This window comes from Tamandua tetradactyla, chromosome X (assembly GCF_023851605.1).
Source record: "Tamandua tetradactyla isolate mTamTet1 chromosome X, mTamTet1.pri, whole genome shotgun sequence".
Classification (NCBI taxonomy): domain Eukaryota; kingdom Metazoa; phylum Chordata; class Mammalia; order Pilosa; family Myrmecophagidae; genus Tamandua; species Tamandua tetradactyla.
Genome location: NC_135353.1, coordinates 141,165,293 through 141,192,251, shown reverse-complemented (window position 1 = coordinate 141,192,251; position 26,959 = coordinate 141,165,293). Strand labels below are relative to the sequence as shown.

The 26,959-nt window shown below is 37.6% G+C and overlaps 1 protein-coding gene across 8 annotated transcripts in view; it reads right to left on the bottom strand.

The window, feature by feature from the left end:
* The window catches only part of DMD (dystrophin), a 2,428,671-nt gene that overhangs the window by 1,494,328 nt on the left and 907,384 nt on the right, over positions 1-26,959 (bottom strand). For all 8 annotated transcript variants that reach the window (XM_077145121.1, XM_077145123.1, XM_077145120.1 and 5 more), the window contains 3 exons: positions 20,907-21,095; positions 20,045-20,226; positions 5,626-5,776 (listed from right to left, as the gene is read on the bottom strand). In XM_077145121.1, coding sequence (XP_077001236.1) covers positions 5,626-5,776; positions 20,045-20,226; positions 20,907-21,095 — 522 coding nt within the window. The remainder of the gene's footprint in view (positions 1-5,625; positions 5,777-20,044; positions 20,227-20,906; positions 21,096-26,959) is intronic.

Here is a 26,959-nt window from a genome sequence, read left to right as displayed (position 1 = left end):
GTTAAAAAGATGCCAAAATGACCATCATGAAGCTATCTGAATAAGGGAATTAAACAGGGACAGAAGGAAGGAAAAACAAAAGTTAGAGGTAGGGAGAGGGCACTGGAGATCATATCTATAGTAAACTGTTTCACAGATGTGTTCCCTCTTCCTTTTCATGAGCTGTTTTCTTCCCCCTACTCACAAACTTTTTACCGTTTATTTAAATGTCCCTGACAGAAAGGGAGCAATAAGGAAGGCTTTGTGAGAGCCAGAAATAGAATTATGTAAAGCAACTGCTCCAACAAACCTTGCCTGAGCATCAATTATTTGCTAAGTGCTCTGCTAGGCTTTAAGGGAACACAGAAGTTGCCTGGCTCCCTGGTTGTAGTATAGCAATTTTTCCTGATTATATTGTTTATCTTTACTGCCACAGCCATCAACCTTCATTAAGCATTTATGGGGGCAAAAGATAGGAAATAAAATGGAATTGTGGAGTAGCAGCTAACAACACCTAATTTTAATCTCACTAAAAATGGGAGATTGCTAGTCATTAAAAACCCTATTTGATTCTTTGGTGTTCTCAGTCTCTGCTGGGTCACTCATTCTCCTCCCTATTAGTATGCTTTTCTTTTAGTTTTGCCTATTTTCGTAACTCCAACTCTGGCCTTCCAATCTCAGAATCCATTATGTGGAGCTCCAGACTTGTTCCCGAAATCCAGAACTATTGGTTCTGCTGCTGAGCTCCAAAATGCTCCTTACACCTGTGAAAATTTTCACACAGGTTCTACACACTCCACAATACGCTCCTAACATGTCTTCTGGCCTCCTACTTCTCTGTGCTCTAATTTATCTTAAAAGACATATCTTCCTAAAAAAGTAAGACGACGCTTCCTAAATTGTTGCTCTCTTCAATTTAATGCCTGGGTCCAAATGGGTCCCCATTACCCATAGAGTAACTCCACAGAACTAAGCCTTGCATTCAAGCCTCTCCATGATCAGGCTTGCCTCCCCCAGCATTGCACAGTGCCGGGGTGTTGTAACTAAGCCGGACACCTGACGTACCTGACATTTCCCCACCTCATTTCCTTTGCTCAGACATGGTCCCTGCTTTTACCTTTCTCAGGCTATTTGCTCTTTTCTACTTGGTGTGGTGGTCATTTCTTTTCTGCCTTTATGTGACGTGCTACAAAGTAAGCTTCTTGAGGAAGATTCCATCGATGCTTGGTCTCTGTATTCTTCACAACACTCATTGTGCTTTAATGAGTGTCTGTTCAGTGAAATGGAATAGAATGCGATGGAAAGAAATGGAATGTCAGATCGTTTGGCAGAATTGCACCGAAAGCTTTCCTGTTACGTGACTATCTAGATCATTTTAAAGGTCACCAGAAGAGGGTATTTCACATTCCTGGCAACCCAAATATTTGAGATTAACTAAGCTTCAAGGAAAAACATTTATAAGACAGGTGACTGAGCTTCCAAGAGGTTATTTAATTGGTATTAATCAGCACTTAATATACGACACTCATGCACGTCAGGATACACTGCACATGTTACATTTATACCTGCACATCCTAATGACTCGCCTGGCAAGGGCTTCGTCGATGCTGTCACTAAGCCTGTGTAGTTAGGACAAAAGAACAGAAACCCCAAAAGAATTGCAAACCTAGTTGACAAACTGAAGCTTTAAACTCTGTTCCGGGCTGTGTCATGAGACGAAGGATTCCATGACCAAGTATTTTCTTTTTGATGAAAATATCCTCCAATATGGCAAAGTTAGTTCCTACCAATGAAAGCTCAAGCTCACTCCAGGCTCTAACCCCTCAGGAACATGAATACTCCTTCATGTCCCTCCTGAGTACTGCCTCCATGGGAAATACTTTCCCTCCTTATCAACCTCACTAATAAACTTCCCCTCTTAAGATGGATATGACCAGCCAGAATTATATTCGGCATGTTTCTTCACAATAGCAATGAGGGGTTCAATTCTTTGACTACAGAGAAAATCGCTCTTGAGTGACTCAGAGCCAAAGCAAACCTTTAAGCTTTCTCTGCCGAAGCAAGAGCTCTAAGGAATAACTGTTCTCTTCCAAATTTTGCAGCGAATTGAACTTTTCGGTTACCCAGAGATAACAGTTTGGCTAGATTTAATAGTAACTGCCAATATAGAAGTGATTGTTTTATCTTGCCTAATTGCCAGATTCAATAAAAATGACTCATTTTCATGGCATTTCACAGCGGTTGAATTTCTACCCTCTCTTGCAACAAAATGCAGTTGAGATGAAGATAGCAAAGGATCCTGCCACAGAAAATACAGAAGCATAGCTGTACTATTCATGGTGTACTTGCAAGATTTGCAAACATTTTTATCTTGTCTTCCAATTGAGAGAGAGAATAAGACACAGAGACAAGAGCGAGTCAGAGAGACAGAGAGAAAGAGACTTCTGACCTGAGCAAATCTATTCCCAGCAATATAACCTGTATCTTTCCTTTTATTTCTGCCATCCATATATATCACTTAGCAAAAGGACAATACAAAATGGAGACAGACCAAATTTGAGGTCAAATCTACACAAAGCTAAATAATGTAAGAGTCCTATTAGATGAGAACGGTGCTAATACAGCAGGGTAGAAATGCTTTTTTAAATACTGTATTTTGTTGTCAGAAAGAGAAGCTTTCCTATTTTCATTCATTTGCAATTCTTGGGAAGGAAAGCTACAAAGTGAATCGATGACTATTTAAATAAGGCTTTAGCTTGAACTCAGTTACCGAAAGAAAGAGCATTTCTCTTCTCTTAAGAACCTTGCAAGACAAAACAAAACAAAACAAAACACCCCCCTTTTTAGTGTGTATTTTAAAGAAAATACATGTTTCAAATTTAAATAAATTCAACTCCTTATTAATTGTTTGATTCTGTTAAATCATTTTATTTCTACCACAATTATCTCCAGGTAACAAAAGAGTATTATCAATTGCCAGCCCATCTCCTGGCTGTGTGTCTTTCCTCTGTATTCATTTCATAAGATATAATCTATACTTAGTGAATTGTATTTTGAAAATAATTGCTTTTTTTCTTCTATTTGTGTATATGTTCTATTTAACAACAAAAAAAATTTTAAAAAAAGCTATAATCTATCCTGAAGTGGGTTTTGAACAGTTAAAATGGAGGTGGAAATTTCCCTCACTCTCTGAGCTAGCCAACTAATTCTTTCTGTTTCTCTTTTTGTGCTTATATGAATTAGTCCCGGGTGCAATATATTAGAGCCAACCTGCATAAAATTCTGTCACTTTTTGCTGCTTCAAATGACTTTCTTCAAGGCAATTTCATATTCATCAGAAATGGCACAATTTGAATTAAAGGACAATCTATTTGAATTTCACAATATTAGTCAAATATATCCCATTCGATTCACTTTCTATCTCCCCGAGAAGAGTGCAAAATGTTTCAGGTAATTAGTAGAATATGGAGATCCTGAATGGCCTGTCTAACCTTGATGATGGGTCTACTCAGAGTCCCAAGCTAAGATCTATCCTAGTACTTGACCTAAGTCGCCCACACATAGTGGCTTCCCTACCACTCCTCTTGCACTTCTCTTCTGGAGCCACTCTTCTTGGCTTCATCTTTGGGCCCTGGCTATCCAGTGCTGCCTCTTGCTCTCTGGTATTCAATATTACTGGCTCTGGTCTTACCCTTTTCTGCAATGCCTCACATTCCAAAACTACTAGCAAAAAAGAAAACCAATTAAAACCAGGACTGAAGGTAACACTAGGAATCAACTAGCTCAATGCTTTTATTTTCAAAATGAAGAAATAGAGGACCTGAGAGAGTAAATGATTTCTGAAAATCACATATTTAAGAAAACGGTAAATCTGGGATCACTACCCTGTCTTCTAGGAGGATTTTAAAAAAAGTTGTCTTAGGTTAGGTTCCTCTAAAAACAGACACCGAACCAAGGAGTTGGGTGCAAGTAGGCCATTTGGGCGGCGATCTCAGGAAGCACCATGAGAGGGTGGGACTTAGTCTTGCCAGGAAACCTCTGAGAGACTATGGAGAGCATACCTTGGAACTGGCCCGTAAAGCAATGAGGATTCTGGGGTATCCACCCATCAACTTCCATACTTCATTGGTTGAAGATTGCTCAGGCCAGTCTAACTCCACTTCCTGGCTACTCTTAACCTGGGAGAGACTCTCCTGCAGTCAGAGGATGCTCTCAGACCGAGAGAAGTCATTGGGCATATAGAAACTACCTTCTGGCACCTTCCAGAATAGGCCAAGGTATGGATACTGTCAGCCAAATCACATGATTCATGCAGAAAAATTCATGCTCCTAGAGAAACAGCACAGGATCTAACTTCTTTATAAGATGTTCCAATTAAAATCCATATGACCCCTGTAAATCACAATTTCCACATGAAAATTATAAGACTGTCGATGTGTTATTTTTCCCCTGATGGTGTAGCGGATGGGATTGCCATGGCTAGATTTCTCCTTTAAACTGCTTTGCTTGCTCTTAAACTACCAGGGCAAGATGCTTTTGGTGATAGCAGGGGCCAGCCCCAGTTGGGATTGAAATTTGAAGCCCACTAAATAAGAAAAAAAAAAATGAAAAAAGAAAAAAACTGGGATTTTCAAAGAAAGAAATCTTTTATCTGTGATTTAAAAACAAAACAAAGAGCTGTGAATCTAACTCTGATTTTAAAAAAAAATAAATCTTATAAAGGGAGAGAAGGAAGTTGGGTGAGATGCAGGATTAGGAGATATGACCAGAGGGAGAAGAGATTCTCTTTCTGAGACATGACTCCGAATGCCATCGACCCTGAGTAGAGTTGCTAGAGAAAATGCAGGATGCCCATTGAAAAGGGAATTTCACACTTATACTAAAACATTATTTGATATTTATCTGAAATTCAAACTTAACTAGGTATCATGCATTTTTATTTGATACACCTGGCAACCCTAACCCTGGCCCAACCATGATGGTTCCTCTCTTCATATGTGTTTATAGACCAGACAAGGCCTTGTTTCCATACTCCTACTCAGAGCTAGTTTTAATATTCAATAGTTTAAAATGAAGCACTTTACAAAATTCAAGATCAGGAATATTCTTGAAGAAATCCCAATCACAGAAACGACAAATGTTTTCTGGAAACTGCTAACATACACATAAACCAAAGAAAGATATGATAGAAGTACTGAAATTAATTGATGCTATATTTTATAGGGAAGCAAATGAAACAGATGCTCACTTTTCATCAAGTTTAACCTAGCCCAAGACATTATGGATGAAGGTAAAATTATATAAAAAAAAATCTTAGTCTTATTATTTGTATTTATATTGCAGATAATCCCCAAAGAGACTCTCTTCTAGAACTAAAACTGAAATAAATCACATGCATTTCATTGTTCTCTTCCAAGATTATTTTTGATATATTTTTTTCAAATATGAAAAGCCTAGTCACACTGTATTTGAAAAAAAAAATACTGCCAAAAATATTAAGTAAACATGATTTTCAAACTAGTTCTGAATTGAAGCTTTGAGTCTCTGCTATCTATAAACCACAGCAAGTGTCCCTGTGTACATGTAATGCACCTATACACAGAGTCCCTTTCCTAGCAGGGAGTATGTAGCATAAAATATACTAACCTTATGTTGTTGTACTTGGCGTTTTAGGTCTTCAAGGTCAGGACCAAGGGGTTCTTTCTCCATTTTCTTTGTTCTCTCTTCTGTTTTAGTTAGCCAGTCATTTAAATCTTTCAATTGCTGATTCTGGAGATCCATCAGAACTTTATGTAAACTGAAAATTTGAAAGAAGTACATTATTACTTCTATTAAAACAATTGTATTTACTATTATTAAATCCATGCCTATGTAAAACAGTTGACCTTTATAACTGGGGGCATTTATATCTTTTTTGACATCCGTTGGACTTGAGAAGGAAGGTAATCAATCATCTCTGAAGTTATTTCTCAGACTTATTATAGTTTCACATATCTCCATTTCTGGAACATTTCATATGGCTAACTAAACGTTAACATGCTAAAATGTGAGCCATCCTGGAGAGTTGAGTCAATAGTATTGGGACTCCTTTGTCTACACTTCCACTATTTTTGTATGTGTGGTGTTTAAAGATGCCCATAACTTCTTTGCTACTCTTCCTATCAAGAGGTGGAGTCTATTTCTCATCCTCCTGAATATGGGCTGGTCTCGTGATTTCTTTTGACAAATAAAATATGGCAGAAGTAACACTACAACAGTTCCAGGTACAGGCTATAAGAAGACTGATGATATTTATGTTCTCTCTTTATAAGGAAGGCCAGGCCAGACTAATGAATGATTAGAGACTGTGTAGAGAATGGCTCTAGAGAATGAAAAATGTTATCTTGGAAGGAGCTTCCAGCTAATGCAGGTCCATGAGTTGCCCTAGCTATTCCACCTGGAGCAGAACAACAATCCTGCAGAGCCCTGCCCATATTCCAGATCCACAGACACATGATGAAATACAAATCGTTGTTTTAAGCCATGAATTTTGGGGTCAGTTATTTACCTTGCAGAATTAGGTAAATGCAACAGTGATTTTTTCAAAGACTAACAGAACAATGGACTGGGTGATGGATTTAGAGTCCAAAGGCTAGGTTCACAGTCTAGCTGTATGCCCTGGAATCAGATTCTTTCAACTTCTAAATTACATTTCCATCATAAGTGACATGGGTTATACCTTGCCTATTAATCATACAACTTTGTGGTGAGGATAAAACAAAAATTGAAGTTTTTTCCATCCATTAATTGAAATAAGTTTTGAGACTCAAGTGAGCGTATTAATAAACATTTAAAAGTAAATGCTTTTTATGAAAAGCATGTTTATAGCATTTCAGGAAAACCTAACATAAAAAAAAAAAAACAATATACTGAACACTGGTTGTCTCATGTTAATATGGAAGACATTTTGAATTAGGGCTTTATTATTCTGATGTATAAATTCTTCACCAGAAATGTCCTTTAACCAGCACATTTAAAAACACAAAATGTACATATAAATAAGGGCACCTAAATAATTTTGATTATGTCATTCATTGACCGTTGACATTTTAGAGGCCCAATTCTGATTCAGAAGTCTATGGGAATAAGCTTTCATACATCAAACAGAAAAAACTGAAGTGGAAGCAAAGACTGAAAGTTGCTAAGATTAAGCCTTTTAGACAATGAAAACCATCCCAGCATTGCAAGGTATAGAAATCTTTCACTTTATTGGTTCAGTGCATCCCTTCAGAACTGACCTGATAAGATTTCATGAGAATTGGCTGTGATTTCATTCCTTGTATTTGTTGTGTTTCCTGCCTGGCTGCCATTACATTAAGTAAAAAATCCCACATTTCAAGAACTAAAGAAAATCCCCATATTATTAGTTAACCATGAAGAAATGTTTCAAATCTAACACGTATTTGTTAGATTATTATGGGATTTTCTTTTTATTTACTTTTCTACATGTTGACAGATGTTTCATTAAACAAATATTGAGTTCCACAGCTGTGCTGGAAACTCCTATCTATTAGGAATCGACCAAAGAAAAATCCCTTAGCCTCATCTTCAAGTAGCTTAGAGAGTATTAGAAAAAGAGATGTGTGCTGGTTTGAAACTGTTATGTACCTCAGAAAAGCCATTTTTTTCGACATGAAACATCAGAGCACCCATTCCATTGGAAAGAACATTCTGAGAAGATATGTCTTACCTGTATAAATGTTTCTTTCTCTTACCACAGGCCTTCACTAACTATTGGCAAGTGGTAGTCTGTCCGTATGCCTGATTTGATATTGTTAATTAAAAATAAATTGAATTTGTTACCAATAATTTAAAATCATGCCATATCACCTGCAGTCTTCAGTCCTGGCTACCCTTGAGAACACAGAACATGATTTAGCAACACATAAACCTGAGTTCCCATATAGTGACAATGTGTCAAGCTGTACTTCATAGACCAAGCATAAACTTTCCAACTCACCATGGTCAGCACCACTTTCTGTCTTCTCTTACACCTGATTCACTCCACTCACAAATGTTATCTCTCTGGCTCCTATAAAGGGCACTTAGATTTGTGACCCCACGACCTTGATCAGTGTTTCTCAAACTTTAATCACCTAGGGATCCTTGTGTAAATGCAGTTCGTGATTTAGTAAGTCTGATGTCAGGTCTGAGAATTTACATTTCTAACAAGCTTCCAGGGGTGGCCAGTGCTGCTGGGCCATGGACCACACTTTGAATAGCAAGATTTCAGGTGTGAGTATTGGATATTTGAGAATCACTGTAAATCTTTTCAAGGAGTATGTTTGCCTATGCATGAGATCCATTAGTTATGCCCTGCTCAAACTCAGAAGATTAAGGAGACATATGTTAATCTGATGATAGCAGGAAAATAAAAATGGCATCACACTCAGGATGCCCAAACTTATCTTATTTTTCCTCTAGACTTGGAGAAGGGATAGGACTACTGAAGCTACTCTCCTTTTTGACCCCCATGGTATTTTACAACGAATAGCACACAATTGGGAAATGTGCTACTGCCAGTTATTGTGTCGTGCACAATTTAGTTAAAGCGAGACCAATCCCAATAGGCAGCAGATAGGATTTTCCTAAGCATGAAACTTCTGAGAGGACAATGGACTTGGGGATAAGATAACAAGTCTGAAAAATAGGCAGGATCCATGTGGGGAAACACTGTGAAGAGTTAAATTTTGCATACTTTTTGGTTGGGTAATATAGATAATTATTTTGAGGATATATGCACTATAATAATAAAGATATAAAACCATAACGTTTATAACCCCTAGGGAATTACAATTAAAATAGCCAGTACCAAGATGGATGAGCTTTCTAGGAAGACAGAGTCTCAGTCCCAACTTCCTAGAATTCAAAATTATTAATTTATATGCAATTCTCAAATAAGAAATTCAACTAATGAAAGGAGGCAAAATATTACTACGCAAGTCTAGATTAGAAACAAACCACCAGCAGTATTCAATTAATAGGGTTTACATGCAAAATACAATTCCAAGGTTTAAGTTGGCAATAAAACCTATATAATTTGATTTGAGTGGGGGCAACCAGTATGAATTAGAGAAACTGAATTTTAATGTACTTTTTATTTTCAAGTTCATTTTATTTAGTAATGAAAATCACATTGATGAAAACTTTAATTTATTTATTTAAACTGCTGACTTGAAACTCTCAGGAAAATGCTTTTAATGAATAGATTAAGTAAATTTGATTTTAGCTCAGGAATTATGTGCATGCAAATACATGCTTCCAGAATGCCAACATATGCTTAAATATGCAGTCACTCGAACTCCCTTTGCATAGATTCCTTTCAGTTACTCTATTAAGAAAGTGATCAATCAAGGCGATGTTTCAGTCAGGCTTGTTAATTATGCCTTAACATAAGAGGTGCTGAACATTAGAGTAATTGAGAGAAGTTTTAAAACTGATATCCCAGTCCATATCCAAAGAACTCAATCAGAATTTCTGAGGCTAGAGACCAGGCATGGAAAGCTCTCCAGCCAGCTAGTAAATAATCAGGGTTGACAACAACTATGCTGTTTTTTAATTTTATTTATTTTCAAAACTCAGTCACAAGTTTTTCAAAAGCTTTTAAAGACTGCTCAAAATTTCCCATTTTAACAACTTTCAACTGCACCCTTCAGCGGTATTAATTGCATTCACAATATGATGCTGCCATCATCAACATCTATTACCCAAACATTTTCCTCACCTCAAGCAGAAACTTGTTTGTCTTCACATACCTAAAATTTGTCTTTGGGCAAATGTTTAATAATCTTTATGACCCTATGCTTCCTGTTATTAATTAAGTTTGCTTTGGGCCTTTTAAGCAATAACTCGCCAATTTCCTCATCCCCTGACCCCTGTAATCTGACGGTCTCTAGGAATTTGCATATTCTAGGTAGCTCATGTAAGCGAGATGATACAATGTGCATCTTTTTGTGTCTGGCTTATTTCAGTCAACATGACATCTTCAAGGTTCACCCATGAGGTAGCATGGATCAGAACTTCATTCCTTTTTGCAGCCCTTGGGTGCTCACAAGTACCAAAAGAGTAGCAGGGTCCAGGCACCATGGTCACATCAGGTCACATAGGAAACACATGCATGAAGATAACATAGAGACAGAGGGTTTATGATGCATAAAAATGCCTTTGCCTAGGCATTTATATACTAATACTGTGCAAGTCATAAATGATCTAACTGTTAAATAGTAATCTTAACCTTGTACAACTTGGGGCTTTTAATTATCATCGTATTTATTAATAATAAATTATATATATCATGACGGACAATGGAGGCATTATTATAACTAATGCTACTGATGCAGGAACTTATATTAGCTCTGACTTACAGATCAGGAAACAAAGGCTTACCTTTGTCAAAATTCAAGCAAGAAATAGGACAGCTCTAAGTCCCTGGCTTCCTATTCTACTCTGAAAAAGTTAATAGTACCCTGCAATCCCTTATTTCTTATCTAGCTCCAAAGGAACTAAATACAGAGCTGCAAACTTCAGCTGCAAACTTCCTAGGACAAAAATTTCCCTAAAGCCCCAAAACCTCCCCAAACCATTGAAACCTCCCCAAACCATAAAAGCTTGTAAAATTCTAGGCCCAAAGCAAACTTAGTTAATAACAGGAAAAGCATAGGGTCATAAAGATTATTAAACATTTGCCCAAAGACAAATTTTAGGTATGTGAAGACAAACCACGAATTCTGCTAGCTAGCTCCCCAGAACAAAGTGGACACCTAGTATTCGAAGGTTCCTATGGAAACCTGCTACCAACAAAACTATGCTATAAAACAAGCTGGGCCACTCCACTCACTGTCCCTCCCCTGGACATGTCCACAAACACTCACTCTCTCTCTTTCATAAACTTCTCTTTCTAATAAACTTTACTACTTATCCCTTAAAAAAAAAAAAAAAAAAAAAAAAAACCTCAAGCAAGAGGAACTAAGAGGCTGAGACATAGGCTTACCCATCATGCTACAGTGCCTCTGCTAAGGTTATGTTTTTAGAGATGACTTTTGTATCTATTCCTCATTTTATTTATGGCAGTGAATATGACAGAAAAATAGAAGGAAAGGGAAGATAATTTGGTAGGTTTTAAAAAGAGGGTGTCATTATTAGGTCATTTTACTACTTCTTGTCACCAAATGAAAATTATGATTGTTACTGTGGAGACAGTTGTTTTTCACATTTGTGGTTCTTACTTTCATGGTGCAAATGACAATATACTTTGAGAGTCATTCTCCCTCGGACATATGAATGTCATGGAAGTGAATGGCCAGATATTTAAAATATTTATAGGGTTTCAATAAATGAAGGAATAAGAAAACATAATACGTTTTCTCATTCCATGTTCAGAAAAGAACAAACACTGCTTTCAAATAGAAAAGCATTTCGATTTTGTTCAGTTTGTTAAAGAAATATTTCAGTAATGCATGGTTTAGCATATGTGAAGACTTTCTGCTGCATGGCAGTAATGAATGTACCATGTGAAGCACATTAGTATTTTTCAATTCCTGAGGCTTGTAACATTTATCAAAGCTCAATGAATGCCCTGTGAAATGAGTTTCAAGATCTATAATCCATATAGAAACAATGCCCCCAATTGTGTAAAACTTTCACCATCACTGTTCCCTGTACGCTATCAGCTTTATTACCACTTCCTCCACCCACCATTTTCCACCAGGTTCCACACTGAATTTCTGAATGTGTTCTCTCAGCAGTTATGCAGGTGGCTGTTCTCTCTTCCCTCCTGCACCTCCTTGCCTCAATAAGAAGATCCTCTTGCTTCTGAGACCTGACCAACTCCTGCAAAATCTGCATGCAAAGCCTGAGACCGGGTAGTTTTTCTGTCTATAAATCAGCATACTATAGTAGTTTCCACTGGAGAGCAAATCAAGGAAAGTGCCTAACAAAACACATGGAAAGTCTGTGCGTATGTGTTTTTAAATCCAAAATACCAAAATAGTCTGTCCATCTGCTCTCTATTGTACCACCACTCCCACCAGCAGGTACACTGATACCTTAGGCCACAGGAAAAGCCAAGGAGAACAGGCTAGTTCTATTCTTCGCAAGTTCCCACTAATTTCTATGGTTACTATTATATTGCATGCATAATCTTTGGGGCAAAAAACTTTTTAGACTATGTCCTCACAATATACATTCTTGAAAGAACCCAGCTACAAAGTTCCTATTCCAACCACTAGAAATGAGAGGAACTTTCTGTCATGGTCAGGTTCATGTGTTACCTTGGCCAGGTGGTGGTGCCCATTTGTCTGGTTGGGCAAGTGCTGGCCTATCTGTTGCTATGAGGATATTTCATGGACTTAAATCATGATTATGTTGACTGCGTCCACAGCTGATTGCACTTGTAATCAGCCAAGGGAAGTCTCTTCTGCAATGAGTAATTCTTAATCTAATCACTGGAAGACTTTTAAGGAGGATTCAGAAGAGACAGGCTCTCTTCCTGCTTCAGCCAGTGAGCCTCTCCTGTGGAGTTCATCCAGACCTGTAAAGGAGCTGTCGGCTTCACAGCCTGCCCTGTGGATTTCAGACTCTTCCATTCCTACCATTGCCCAGCCAGCCTCTCCTGAGATTTCGTTGAGGAACTTCATCAGCATTACCAGCTTGTGGCCTGCCCTACAGACCTTGAACTCTACGTTCTCATGGTTACGTGAGACACATTTATAAATTTTATATATATGTATATTTCCTGTTGATTCTGTTTCTCTAGAGAACACCAGCTAATACACTTTCCAACCCACAATCGCAATTATACATCAATTCATATTTATTTATCTATTGAACGAAATGTGAGAAGTATTATGTTTATAAAGGAATCTGCAAAAGCAGAAAAAAAATGTGCCATTGTTTTCAAAATCCTGATCTATTTCGTTCCTAAATCAATATAGTTCCACAACAGTTTGATTATTAATACCCTTCAATTATCCAGAGAGAGATTAAAGCTCAAAACACACAAAAAATTTCATTTGGATTGCGAAAACATAAATGAAAAATACTAACAGTAACATAATGAAGAAGTTACATTTCTGGATATAGAAGATTCTTATGGTAAATACATCCTAGTAACCATCACCAATTCAATCTTCTTGATTAAATACTTAGAAGGTAGATGAAGAAACTCATAGATGTCATCACAATCCAAGTACAATTATTGAGATACAGTGATTAGAAGAGTGTTTAACTTGTCTCCAACAAGAATGGAGGAAGTTGATGCCCTGAGATCATATTCACTTATATGGTAATAGAAACCCACTCCAAACTTCAATAATCATACCACTTATATAATGTCTGGAACAGTGCCTGGCATATACTAGACATACAACACATATTTCTTGAATGAATAGGTGCTATAGTTATTAACTAAGCATAAGAAGATAGAATAAAAATACAAACACTTGCCCAATCAGAAATACCAGAATTAAGACAGTACAAACGTCAATTTCCATTCAGTCAGCTCTTATGGAGATGGTCTATTAACCTAACTTGAATTGTTCATTTGGTTGCAATTTATAATGTTATAATTTTACCTTTTGCCAGCTCTGGGGGCATTGTTTCTTAAACAAGCCAATCCCACATCTGCCTCATGAGCTTTCCATTTGCTCGTTTGCTCTGTGTCAGCTATCTGCATTTCTTGTTCTCTCCCTTCATTTCAATCTCTGCTTAAATATTGCCTTCTCAGAGATGCCTTCCCTGACCACACTCCATGCAACAACACAACCTATGTTTCCTCCAATCACTCTATTCCCTACCTTTTCCTTCTTTATCACTTAACACCTCCTAATATGATATACTTATTTTTTAATTGTCTTTCCTCTCCCACTAAAATATAAGCTCAATAAGAGAGGGAGTAAGTCTGTTTTGCTCACAGATATATCCCTAGTATCTAAAACAATACCAGGTATATAGTAGATAACAATTATTAGACAGATGAATGAATGAAGAGAATTATTTGTCAAATTCTAATTAATTTTTTTCTTTGTATAAAAACATTGTTCCAAAATATTGCTCTGTTCTTACATCCATGAACTCCTGAGATTCGGCTTTCTTGTTCAAAACTAAAACCCTAAGTGGGCAAGAGAGTTCTGCATTTTAAACATACATTCTGTCTATTATTTACAGAAAAAAAAGTCACGGTCGTATCCATTTACAACTTGACCAAAAGACGTTACCAATTGTGGCTTCTTACTAGGCTAATAATTAATTGCCAATATTGGTATATTGTCTCAAATATATATATATGATTGTATCAAATTCTTGTTATCCCATTAACTAGGAATGGGAGGTGACGTCAACATTTGAGGACTGTATAAGACATCATCAACACTATTTCAGGAGTTTCTAAGAAAGCCAATAAATGTGTACAAGTACAGTGGTGCAACTTAGGCTCAGTGGCTGAGTTCTCCCCTGCCATGCTGGAGACCCAGGTTCGATTCCCGGAGCCTGCCCATTCCAGAAAAAAATAAAGTGTTTGAGTAACGTTATTTAATAGAAAAAGAGAGACAGAGAATATTTAAAGTAGGGCTATTCAAAGGAGGAGGAGTGATTTTTTTCTCTTTTAGTAACTGTTTCAGCTAGATCAGCACTTCTCAAACTTTAATGTCCACTGCAATCACCTGGGATCGTGTTAAATCACAGCTTCCAATTCTGGAGATAGGAAGGCTGCTAATCCGCATTTTTAACAAGTTCATAGATGACGCTGATGCTGGTGGTACAAGGAGGACCAAGGAAATCACAAGTCGAAGCTTGTGCATCTTTAGAATGCTCATTGTAACAAATCCATTTCAAAGACTGGAACTATATAAAGAACTCAATACTGGAATTATATAAAGAACTCAAATCCATTTCAAAGACTGGAAATATATAAAGAATTCATATATTTGTATATGTATAATGCTTGTTACTTCACTTGGGAGGAAACAGCACACCCATTTCTTTCTGCAGCTCCTTTGCTCTATCCGCTTATTTACATATGTTACCTCATTTCGAGATCCAGGACAGATTTTGGGGGAAAAAAAAAAAAAAGAAAAAGAAAAATGATGAGCCAGATTTGTTAGACATATTTTTCTCTCCATTCAAAGTGTTGATGGTGATTCACAATTATTTCCATGTTATGGCTTGCGTTTCCATCCAGATACAATTCATATCTCCCTTCCCGCTGTGGTAAACCAGAACATAACTTCACTTGGCCTCCTTACTGATTTACTTTCATCTTTTTTTCCCTACCATCACAAAGGTTTTAGATTCCCCCTGCATATCCTAACTACAATTATCAGAGAAGTTGATGGAACTTGCTGTGCTTATCTTTATGAGTCCTTGTAGAAATGTCAGTAAATCTCTTTTGCTCTCTGCAGGTTGCATTTTTCAATCAAATTAATTAGTTTATTCATAGAGAAGAAAATCTTCAGTTGTCCCTATGCCAGTTGTCTTCTTATACTTCCACAGTTGGAAGTTTCGTCGTCTTCTTCCCTCCCCCTCACATCCCACCACCCCAAGGGTATTCCACATCATAAAACAAAACAAACCAAAAAAGAAAAAAAAAATCACTAGCCTACTCTTCTCAAGGCTTCTAACTCAAGCATATCAAAAGGCATTGTCTTGTTTTAATTATTTTAATTATGAAATCTGTTGCAGTCACTTCTCTCATTGAATTCTGATATATACTGTTAAAGCTTTGCAATTGATCAATATCAGCATGGTGGTGTTAAAACTAGTTTGTGCCTGGAGGTGTCTTAGGAAACCTCTTGATTGCATTAGCGTCCATTTTATTATCGCTTCAAGTCCATGAAGGAACCAGAATTGGAAACAGCAGAAACCAGACAGGGCAGAATCAAATGAGAATGGGGTAGAAAGGAGGAAGAAAGGAGGGAATAACACTGGCAGGTTTATTTTTTCTACTGATATTCCCTTGGAAACATGTTTTGAATGTTTCAATTGTGAAATCATCTGCTCACATTTGAACAGCCTTCTTGTGCTCCCCTACCCCCACATAAAATACCCACAAAATTAATCTTTGAGAAATAATAAGTGAACCAGTTAGAACAGATTGGAGAAGGGGGTGAAAGAGCAAGGTTAAAATATTTAACCCATGGCCGGTCATCTTATTTACAAAGATAATCACTCTTTATAGTTTGTAATAATTTTGTATTGGGCAGGCCATGGTGGCTCAGCAGGTAGAGTTCCCGCCTGCCATACCAGAGACCTGGGTTCGATTCCCGGTGCCTGCCCATGCGAAAAAAAAAAAAAAAAAAGAAAGAAAGAAAGAAAATTTGTATTAACAAATAGTTTTCATATCTTACCTCAGCCAATATATTGGAGAAATATGCCAGGCACGTGTAACTGTTGCTATTTTATAAATCGGTAAACTGAGGGTCACACAGGAGGAGTATGTTACTCCAGAACCCATAAATGGGTGTTTGAGAAAGTGAGACCTATGCCTTAAGTAAATTAGGAGGAAATTTTGGAGAAGGAGGACATGAGAGTATGCTGTTACCTCTACCTATACAATTTTCTATTTTGTTTAATAATTGCTGCTGGTTTGTACGATAAATAATTTGTCCTAGATGAAACCTGTATAAAGGTAGTGTATGTGTGGATGAGCCAATGGTGTCTAATTCCAAAGCAAAAAGCATCCTGACCATCAAAAAGGGGAAAGACTTAATAAATAAACATAGCAGAAATGGTTTATAAATTAACTAGTGGACTAAGATAGTAGAGTCTACCCTTGCCTAATCACAAATACTGCCTGATACAAGATAACTAGCATCTGTTATCCGGACTAATTCGCTGAACTCATAACTGTCCTTCCTTCCTCCAGTGGCCTCATTAATACTTTCTTTTCTGTCTCTCCACTACTGAAAACCCTCTGATTGCTCTTCCTTTCACTTAACCTAGAACCCCAAGCCCTGGTTGAAACACTGCCATGCATGATAAAACCCTTATCTATATTTCAATTCCATATCATACCTCAGCTATGTCATCACCATTTACAATGGCTTTTCAATTCCTCCAACAAGCCAAACTGTCCCATCTTTAGGGCCTTTGCACTGGCCATGCACTCAGCCACTCACCCAATCCTCCTTAACTTTGCGTGTACAGCACTTACTACAAGACTCTTCCCCAGAATAATTTGCCCATATATATTTGAGGACTAAAATAATGAATGAGCATAATCAGTAAGAGTGGGAAAGACCTGGAGCAATGTGTCCATCTCAGGTAGATATAGCAAGGAAAATGAAACCTCAAACGCCTGTAGTCAGATGAAGAAATCCAATCAAAATATGACTTGAGACAGATTGGCAGAAGATGACAGATCAACATCTCCAGTCCAGGTAAAAAGGACTGAGTCAAAGGCCTACTGACCCACAGCTGGTGACTGTCTGCATTTCCTGGCAGAGAAGAGACTGGCAATGAACACATATCTTTGTTTTCTTATAACTGGATTGTTGCCACGCGATGTGTTGGTGGATAGAACTTAAAATTGTTAAGTATGAATGTTCATAAATTTCAGTTATAAGGATATTTGCATTCCCAAGTGATTTTTTTACTTTTGTTGTGATATATCAACTTAAGAATTCTAGCATGGCTTTGTTATACCCTACATGAGTAGTCAGACTTTAATTATCACTCCTCTTGTCACTAAAATCAGGCTGAAGCAGGGATGATGGTTTCTGACTAGGCAGAGCCATGACCTGTCTTTGCAAGAGTGAGACAAGAAGTGTGGACTGATCTATTTTTGTTTGCTAGCAAGTTTCCATGCCTCCCTACACCAAAATAATCATATAATATTTGGAAGCAATAGGTCATGTGCCAAGATGAAACTAACCATCAACAAGACCATGATGATAGAAACTGAAAAGGTCATAATTTATTTCAATCATTAAATAAGACCTGGAATAATTTTTGTATCATATACTGACGAAATCCTCTTGTAATTAGCCTTTTGTATTTCCTCCAAAAAAATCTTTTAAAAAATTGGGTCCAGCATAGTTTTCATAATGGCTTATCTCACTGAGCATTTTAATGTTTTATGCTCAAATGCATGCAAAGTTAAACTGGAAGTGCTATGAAACAGTCACTGCTACTTACAGACTTTCTTAAGATTTCTGAATTTGCTTTGCTTAGATAATACTTTGTACATGTATTTCAACTCATTATCCAGAAGAGACTATGTGCTATAAGTGGTTCCATATCAATGTCTCATTTTGAAAACTCTATAAGATATTTCAGCAAAAGCTATGCCTGCTAAAACATTGCCCTTACCTTCTTGATTATCATTCTAAAAGCTTTCACACAGCCCACTGTCTCTGAATCTTCCCTAAGGACAAACTATTTTTAGGATTCCCAGCTTCCAGTGGGATGGCGATGGATAAATCTCACACACACACACACACACACACACACACACACACACACACACACACGCACGCACACACACACATACACACAAAGTGTGCTTCATCTAATGGCAGATCGCCCTTCTTCAACCAGGGAATGTTTTAAGCTACTATTTCTTAATGTTATAAAAGCAGACAAAATAGTTTGGATTTCAATTTCAGTTTGATTCACTCACTTTCAGACTGTCATTAATTAGTCGATTATTGTGAATAATTACTGCCATATTACTAGACCTTTTTAAAAAAATGGAGAGGGGCAAACTGGGAACTTTCTCCTCCAGGAGAAGTTGGAGCAGTAGGGCAGCCAGAGAAGATAGTGGTGCTACTGTGGGAAAGGCTTTCAAAGAAGAGGCTAGATTTTGAAGACTTTGTAATTTCATCTGTTTCTTTATTTAACTTGCACAGATGCAGACAAACAGCAGTTCTACTGTGAAGAATGGTGCTATATGACCATATGTAGGCAGCTCCGTGTCTTCTGATTTATGATGATAAATGGGTGGAGTACATTAGCTGACCTGTGGGCATGGGGGGTTGATGAGACTCAGTAGTTATAATATGAAAATTATAATTCTCACCTCTGGGCTTAGGTACAATCATCAAAATGATCACAGCAAGGGGAAAAGGTCAATAGGCATAAACTAGTATCTCCTGGTTTGAAATACAGATATATTTGTGAAAATTTGATCTTACATACGCCTTATTTAATTCTTTCAAAAGATGTGAGCTTAAAAATGTGTTTCCACCTCTCCCTATTGCCACACTATAATTTAGTACTGGAATAGCATCCTCACAGCCTTTTTAATGAGTTTGCTTCATCCTATTTTGAAGCTTCTGAATCTTCATAAATAATAGCTAAGTAAACTGAAGGTGCTTGGACAATTTCTTTAACTTAATGTATTCAAATCCACAGCTGGCACTTCATTCCTTTTTACTTAAAAATAAATCTATCTTGCCTTGATAGGCTGTACATGAATATACATACCCAACATCACAAATCAAAGAAACACATCCAGAATGATGAGATCTACTTGTTACCTTCATAGAAACATGCCGTTTTCAGAAATGTCTCGAAAACCTCATTTTTGATTGTCAATATGCATTTTAAAAATAATTCAGAGCCACACAGTACTTGAATAAGGATTTCCAGACACAAATGAGAAATGTTTTTCCAAGAGGATTTCCACAAACTGATGAAAACCCCACATTTTTCAAGGGCTTTTCCTTCCAAAAGGATGTTCTCTATCGAATGTACCTAATAGATGATTTTAGGTACATGGTTTCCCGTGAATGTTGCTGTGACATCTACATTCACATTTTAATTTTTGGACAAAACTTGGTAAGTACTCATTAGGAAAAGTTTGGCAACTCTTAAAGCACAGTGCTGTAGATAATGGTCCATTTATTTAATTTCTCCACTCCATTTACAAAAGTGATAACCAAAATATGATAGATGAAAATCCAAATGAAAGGTCCCCTGAAGAAGAGCTGCATGCCTGAAGAACACAGTATCCCGATTTAACCTTGCAACTGCATCAGAATAATAGGATTCCAAAACGTGCCATTTCTCTTAATAACGAGCAAAGACTTACTTGCTTTGCTTTTCCATGCTAGCCACCCTGAGGCATTCCCATCGTGAATTTAGGAGAGTCATCTGTTCCTGTACTTCAGTCTCTTCATCTTCTGACAACTTCCCTGTTCCAATCAATCGACTTCCCAATTGTAGAACATTGCCTACCCGTCCCTGATGGGATGTCAAATCCATCATGTATCCCTGACAGAAAAAAAAGAAGTCGACAGTATAAACAGTTTAGGGAAATCATTACGGTTCTGATTTTTTTTTTTTTTTGCAATTTTAAGAATTGTAGCCCATTTAAACAATATTGCCTGTAAAAAAAATTATTTTTATTTAAGGAAACCCAAGGTAGTTTTTAATACGAACTAAAAAAGTTATTATCTTAGCTCAACATCTATAGATGCAGACCCTGAAGTAAGGGCTTTTGGGCAAGTGAGTTATTAAAGAAGAGCTCCCAGGGGAGATTGGTAAGGGAATAGGAGAAGCAGGAAACAGGACAAGGAAGCCACGTAAGGTTGTCATCCCAGGAAAAATCTTTCACTGTTGGTAATTCAGCCTGGTGCTATACGGATACTGTGGAGTGAAGATTATTCCTCAGAATTATCTTGACCCAAGAGAAGGGAACTGTTTTCATATTCCTCTACCAGCAAGTCATTGGCAATACCAGACCTCCACTCCTTCAACAGTTCTCCCAAGGAGAAATTCAAATGTTGGCTATCGGAATCCCCAACATTATCTGATGAACATACATTTATTTCCATCTCAAAATAACAACTATCTTGCTAAAATACAAGGATTTCACAGAATAATTGTGGGAAAAGGAGACTTGCCATTATGATATCATATGCTGTGCTTTATAAATCAATGCTTTGTCTTACCTCATGTGTATGAAACTGTTCTTTCACTTCTTCTACGTCATTAGAAATCTCTCTTTGTGCCTGTAATGCATCCTCAGCAGAAAGAAGCCATGAGAGTACTTCTTCTAAAGCTGTTTGATAATTGTCCAGGTTTACTTCAGTGTCCATCAATGAGCTGCCAAATGACTTGTCTTCAGGAGCTTCCAAACGCTGAACAATAGCATAAATTGGGTGTGATACAATTAGTATCTTTGCAGGCTGTTCCAGTACATTAAATGAAAAATCGAATGAAATATTTAAAATGCTAGAAATGTCCACTTGCATTACCAGAGATAGGAATAGCAGACACATACAATTGCAAGCTTGCATTTTAACATTCATACGTATACAAACACACACACACTCACACACAACTTCTCAAAAGGCAGTTGAAATCCACACCAGGTGAATATTTTATTAAAGCTCTTCTAGATTACTACAAAAAGTGAATTAGCAGAGCAACTCTACATGCTGCATATTAAATGCTATGAATTGTCATCCATGGGTAATTTTTTCTCAGTTCATATTTTCACTCCTTTACATGTTCATTATTGATAGTATATTTATACACAGTTGCAATGTCATTAAAGGAAACATATCTTCCTGAGACACTCTAAGTATGAAATATTTCAGAAAATTTAAAATAGTGAAGTTCTCAGTATGAAAATAAGTTGTGGGGGATAGGATACAATTTAAAAAGAACTATCTGTCCCATACCTGTCTGAAATTTCTAATGGTATAATACTTTCTATACATTATGAATGTATTTCAAAAGGGCCATGGTTTAAGGAATAAAACATTATTTTAAAAGAAGTAAAATATGATGCATTTGCTACCCAATAAGTAAATAAAATTAGCAGGATGTGAAGTGAGATTTCCAATAGTTGTCTCAGAATTTCTTCAGTGACTTTAATGCTGAGAGCAAAGAGTATAAAATGCCCATAATTCCAAAGTGAGGATGCAGGCCACCTATGAAGGAATTGCTAAGGGTTGATCACAAAACCAGTTCTGCAACCCTTCATACATTACTCAGTGCAAAGGTGTATAAGAGACTTCCAGGAAGATGGCAGAATTGGATAGGCAGAGCTCACTCCTCCACTGTGGAACAACTAGAGAAAAGGCATAGAATGAACAGGATAGCAGTTCTGGGGTTCAGGTGAACAGAGAAGGATGTCTACATTATATAGGGAAGACATGGATGAAAAAGCAGGAAACTGGCAGGGAGGTTGAGGTAAATGAGCTCAATCAGGACCACCCCTAGAGCCCGCCTCTGTGTACTGGCTCATTCAGGTGGCTGAGGAATGGTGCACTCCCAGTTCTGCTGCCAGCTGGGGAAATTGACCCTCTCAGGCCCACAACCTGGGAACCTGGGAGCCAGTGACTCATTTTATCCACATACAGAGACCTTAATGTGATGCCCAGTGACTACCCTCCATCTCTGAGGCAGGCAGCTGCAGGTGCCTAGCTTGGGGGGAGACTGGGGAGTCGCCCACTTGGGAGGAGAGGGGTACACAGAGAAGTGCCAACCTGACATTCGGCAAGCAAGAGACACATTCTGGGTCCTTCTGCCTCCATTCTTTCTCCATGGAGGCCTGGAGAGCTCAATGCATGCATGAGAGGAGAAAATGGGGGAAGGAAGGGAGCTGCATTACAGAGCCAGGCATCCTTCTCCCATCCCTGAGGCCCATGGGTGTACATCATCCTTGGTCTTGCCGGCAGGCAAAAAGCAGGACACTCCTGGGCCAGCTGCTTACTGGGGAAGTTGAACCTCCCTATCCTACAGTGAAAGGTCTTTCTTCACGGGAGCCTGAGAATCACCAGACCTATTGTGCCGAAGAGAAGGGTCTTGGTCAATGTTCACTGTGCTTAGTGGCTTGAAGTGCATGGAGAACTACAGCCTTGACTGGACTGTTACCCAGCAGAGAGGAGGTGGCCTAAGACCAGCATCTGCTTGGAAGACAGGGCAAGTGTAGTCTGGCAAGCTGCTTTTCTGCACAGCCTCTAACACTTCTGAAAAGGAGTCTACCCCATGTGAGGCCCTGGCTTTGGTTTTGCTGGGAATAACGGACAAATCAAGTGCCAAAGGAGATATTCAAAGCAAACCCAAGTAACTATAAAATCTCAGATGAGCAAAGGAAATCAACTTTCACAATAAGCTTATCAAGATAAACCAATGACAAGAAACCAGGAAAATTTCACAAAGCACATAACTAAGCAAGAAGATATGGACGAGCCAAATGACCAAATTGATAAACTAGAGGTGACACTCAATTTGGAACAACTAATCAAAGTTGTTCGAAATTTTCATGGATAAACAAATGTTGAAAGAATTTGTTAATAAGAGACCTTCCCTGAAAGAAATAATAAAGGGAGTTCTGTCAGCTTAAAAAAAAAAAAAGGCCAGAGAAAGTGGTCTAGAGAAGGGTTCAGAATTGAAGCATATTAGTAAGGGGAATTTACAGGATAAAAAAAGAGAGAGACCCTGGAACTTTGGCTACCTGTGTGACATCTAAGACTCAGAGCTGGAGTTCTGCAGCTCTGAAAGCCTGCACTGCTATGTAAACAACTGTTAAAGAAACAGAAAATATATCAAGCTTCAATTAGTGATAAAAATGAAGCTGATTGGCTCAGGATTATGGCACATTACAATATAGGGGTATGGAGGATATTGACTGTATTTTGGAACTTCCCCTAATGTATGAAACCAAAAGAAGAGAGTTTTATTTTGTCTAAAACTTAAATTTTCTGTAGCATATAATATAACCCAATCTGTCTGGACAGCTCATTTTAACAATCCAAACACATGGAGCCCAGACTGGAGAAAAAATGTAGTACCAGTGGGGGCAACTCCTGATACTGTTTCAAACATTAGGAACTCCAAGTCAATAGACCAAGCCCTTGATCTTGAGGCTTGCTCTTGTCAAGCTTATTTCTGTAGCAGAAAAGCTAAGCCTACCTAGAATTATGCCTCAAGTTACTTCCAGAGAACCTCTTCTGTTGCTCAGATATGGCCATTCTCTCTCTAACTGCAACTCAGCAAGGAAAATCATTATCCTCCCCTCTAGTGGGACATAACATCCAGGGGTGAAAGTCTCCCTAATGGCATGGGAAATGACTCCCATGGATGAATCTGGCCCTGGCACCATGGGATTAACAATGCCATCCTGACCAAAAGGGGGAAAACACATATAACAAATAAGATATCTGTGGCTAAGAGAGTTCAAATAGAACTAAGAGGCTAATCTGGAGGCAACTCTTAATGCAAGCTTCAGCCTGATATTGCTAATTACCATGGTTTGCCAAATCCCAATCAAAACAATTCCTGTTAACATTATATCTTTTTTGTTTTGTTTTGTTTTCCCTGTTAACATTAAAGAACACCTAGGGCTCTATTTGAGATTCTACAAAAGTTCCATGCATTAAGATTAATTTCCAGAAACCTGCAACTTCCAGACGGCTCCTGGGCCAGAGAAGTCCTGAAACCCAGAGGGACCAGTCTCTCCAAGAATATCAACTAGTTCCATCCCCCATCCCATATTATCCACACACCTTTCCAACATGAAAAAGTTAGAATGGGCATAGCCCAAATACCCCTAAAGATTGGGAGAAGGATCAAAGGTGAAGGAGGAGTTATAAGAGAGTAGATAGGATTTAACAATTAAGTATGACTGCTGAATCATTACTGATATTTCTTTTAGTCTCTAATGTCTTGGGACAACTAGAAGGAAAACCTAAAATTGTGGAACTGTAACCCATAACAAATTCTGAAGTCTGTTCTATGGCTGCTTGTTACAATGTACTTTGAAATTTACTGCTTTTTTTATTCATGTAATATTTTACAGTAAAAAAAATGTTTAAAAAATGAGAAAAAAATAAATCTGACAAAAAATAAAAACCAAAGGGTAAGAGGGTTGAGTCAAGAACTGCCTTTACAGCAATAACTCTGAATGTTAATAGATTAAACTCCCCAATCTAAAGGCAAAGATTGGCAGAATGGATGAAAAAGTAATATCCATCTATATGCTGTTTACAAGACACTCCTCATAGGCCCAAAGATACAAATAAGTTGAAAGTGAAAGGATGGAAAAAAGATAATCCTTGCAAGTAATAACCAAAAGAAAGCTGGGGTAGCTATACTCATATCAGTCAAAATAGATATTAAATGCAAAGATATAATAAGAGACAAGGAAGGATGGTATATATTAATAGAAGGGATAATTTGCCAAGAATTTATAACAATTACAAATGTTTAAACACCTAACCAAGGTGCTCCAAAGTACATGAGGCAAACACTGAAAAAACTGAAGGGAGAATAGACATTCCTATAATAATAATGGGAGACTTCCACACACCACTTTCTTCAATAGATAGAACAACCAGACAGAGGATCAATAAGGAAATAGAGAACCTAAACAATGTGATAAATGAACTAGACCTAACAGACATATATAGATCATTATACCCCCAAACACCAGGGTATACATTCTTCCCAAATGCACATGAGCACATGCTCATGTGCTCAGGATAGATTATATTCTGGAGTCTTAATAAGTTTAAAAGTTATATTCTGGGGTGTTAATAAGTTTAAAAAGATTGAAATGATTCAAAGAACTTTTTCTGATCATAACTGAATGATGCTGGAAATCAACAACCACCAAGGAACTAGAACTTTCAGAACTATAGGGAGGTTAAACAACACGCTTTTAAAAAGTGGGTTAAAGAAGAATTTGCAAGAGAAATCAGTCAATATCTGGAGATGAATGAAAATGAGAATATAACACATTCTCATTTGAGAGCATTCTTCATTTGAGAGGGAAATTTATAGCTCTAGAGGCCTGCATTAAAAAAGGAAGAAAGAGCTAAAACAAGAGACCTAACTGAACAACTTAAGAAACTAGAGAAAGAGCAGCAAACTAAACCTAAAGCAAGTAGAAGAAAAGAAATCACAAAGATCAAAGCAGAAATAAATGAATTGGAGATCAAAAGAACATAAGCTTTAATAAAACCAAAAGTTGGTTCTTTGAGAAGATCAACAAAATTTAACATCCCTTAGCTGGATTAACAGAGTCATAGAAAGAGAAGATGCAGATAAACCACAAATGAAAGAGGAGACATTACCAAGGACCTTGAAGATAATATTTTTTAAACTCTTAAGGGGATACTATGAAAAACCATATGCCAACAAACTAGTCAATTTAAATGGAATGGACAGTGTTCTAGTTTGCTAGCTGATGGATTGCAATACACCAGAGATGGATTGCCTTTTAATAAAAGGGGATTTATTTTGTTAGTTCTTCAGAGGAAAGGCAGCTAACTTTCATCTGAGGTTCTTTCTTACGTGGGAAGGCTCAGGGAAACCTCTGCTGGCCTTCTCTCCAGGCCTCTGGGTTCCAACATCTTTCCCTGGGGGGATTCCTTTCTGCATCTCCAAAGGCCTGGGCTGAGCTGCGAGTGCTGAGATGAGGTATGCTGAGCTGCTTGGGCTGTGCTACGTTGTGCTCTCTCATTTAAGCACCAGCCAATTAAATCAAACGTCATTAGTTGCAGCAGGCACACCTCCTAGTTGACTGCAAGATGTAATTAGCAACAGATGAGGTTGATGTACCATTGGCTTATGACCACAGCAACAAAACTAGGTGCCTTCACCTGGCCAAGTTGACAACTGAATCTAACTAACACAGACAATTTCCTAGAAACACTTGAACAACCTATACTGACTCAAGAAGAGGTAGAAGACCTCAACAAGAGATTCAATCAATCATCAAAAATCTCCATACACAGAAAAGTCCAGGGCCAGACAGCTTCACAGTGGAATTTTACCAAACATTCCAAGAATAACTAATGCCATTCCTGCTCAAATGCTCCTGAAAAATTGAAGGAAAGGAAACATTACCTAACTCATTCTTTGCAGGATTGTTTAGTCATATATGTCACTGATTAACATGACAAATAAGAATATGTTCTTGCAAGAACTACTACAAATGTATGACAACTTATACAAAGAGTTAATAATAGAAAGGTATATTCGGAAAATT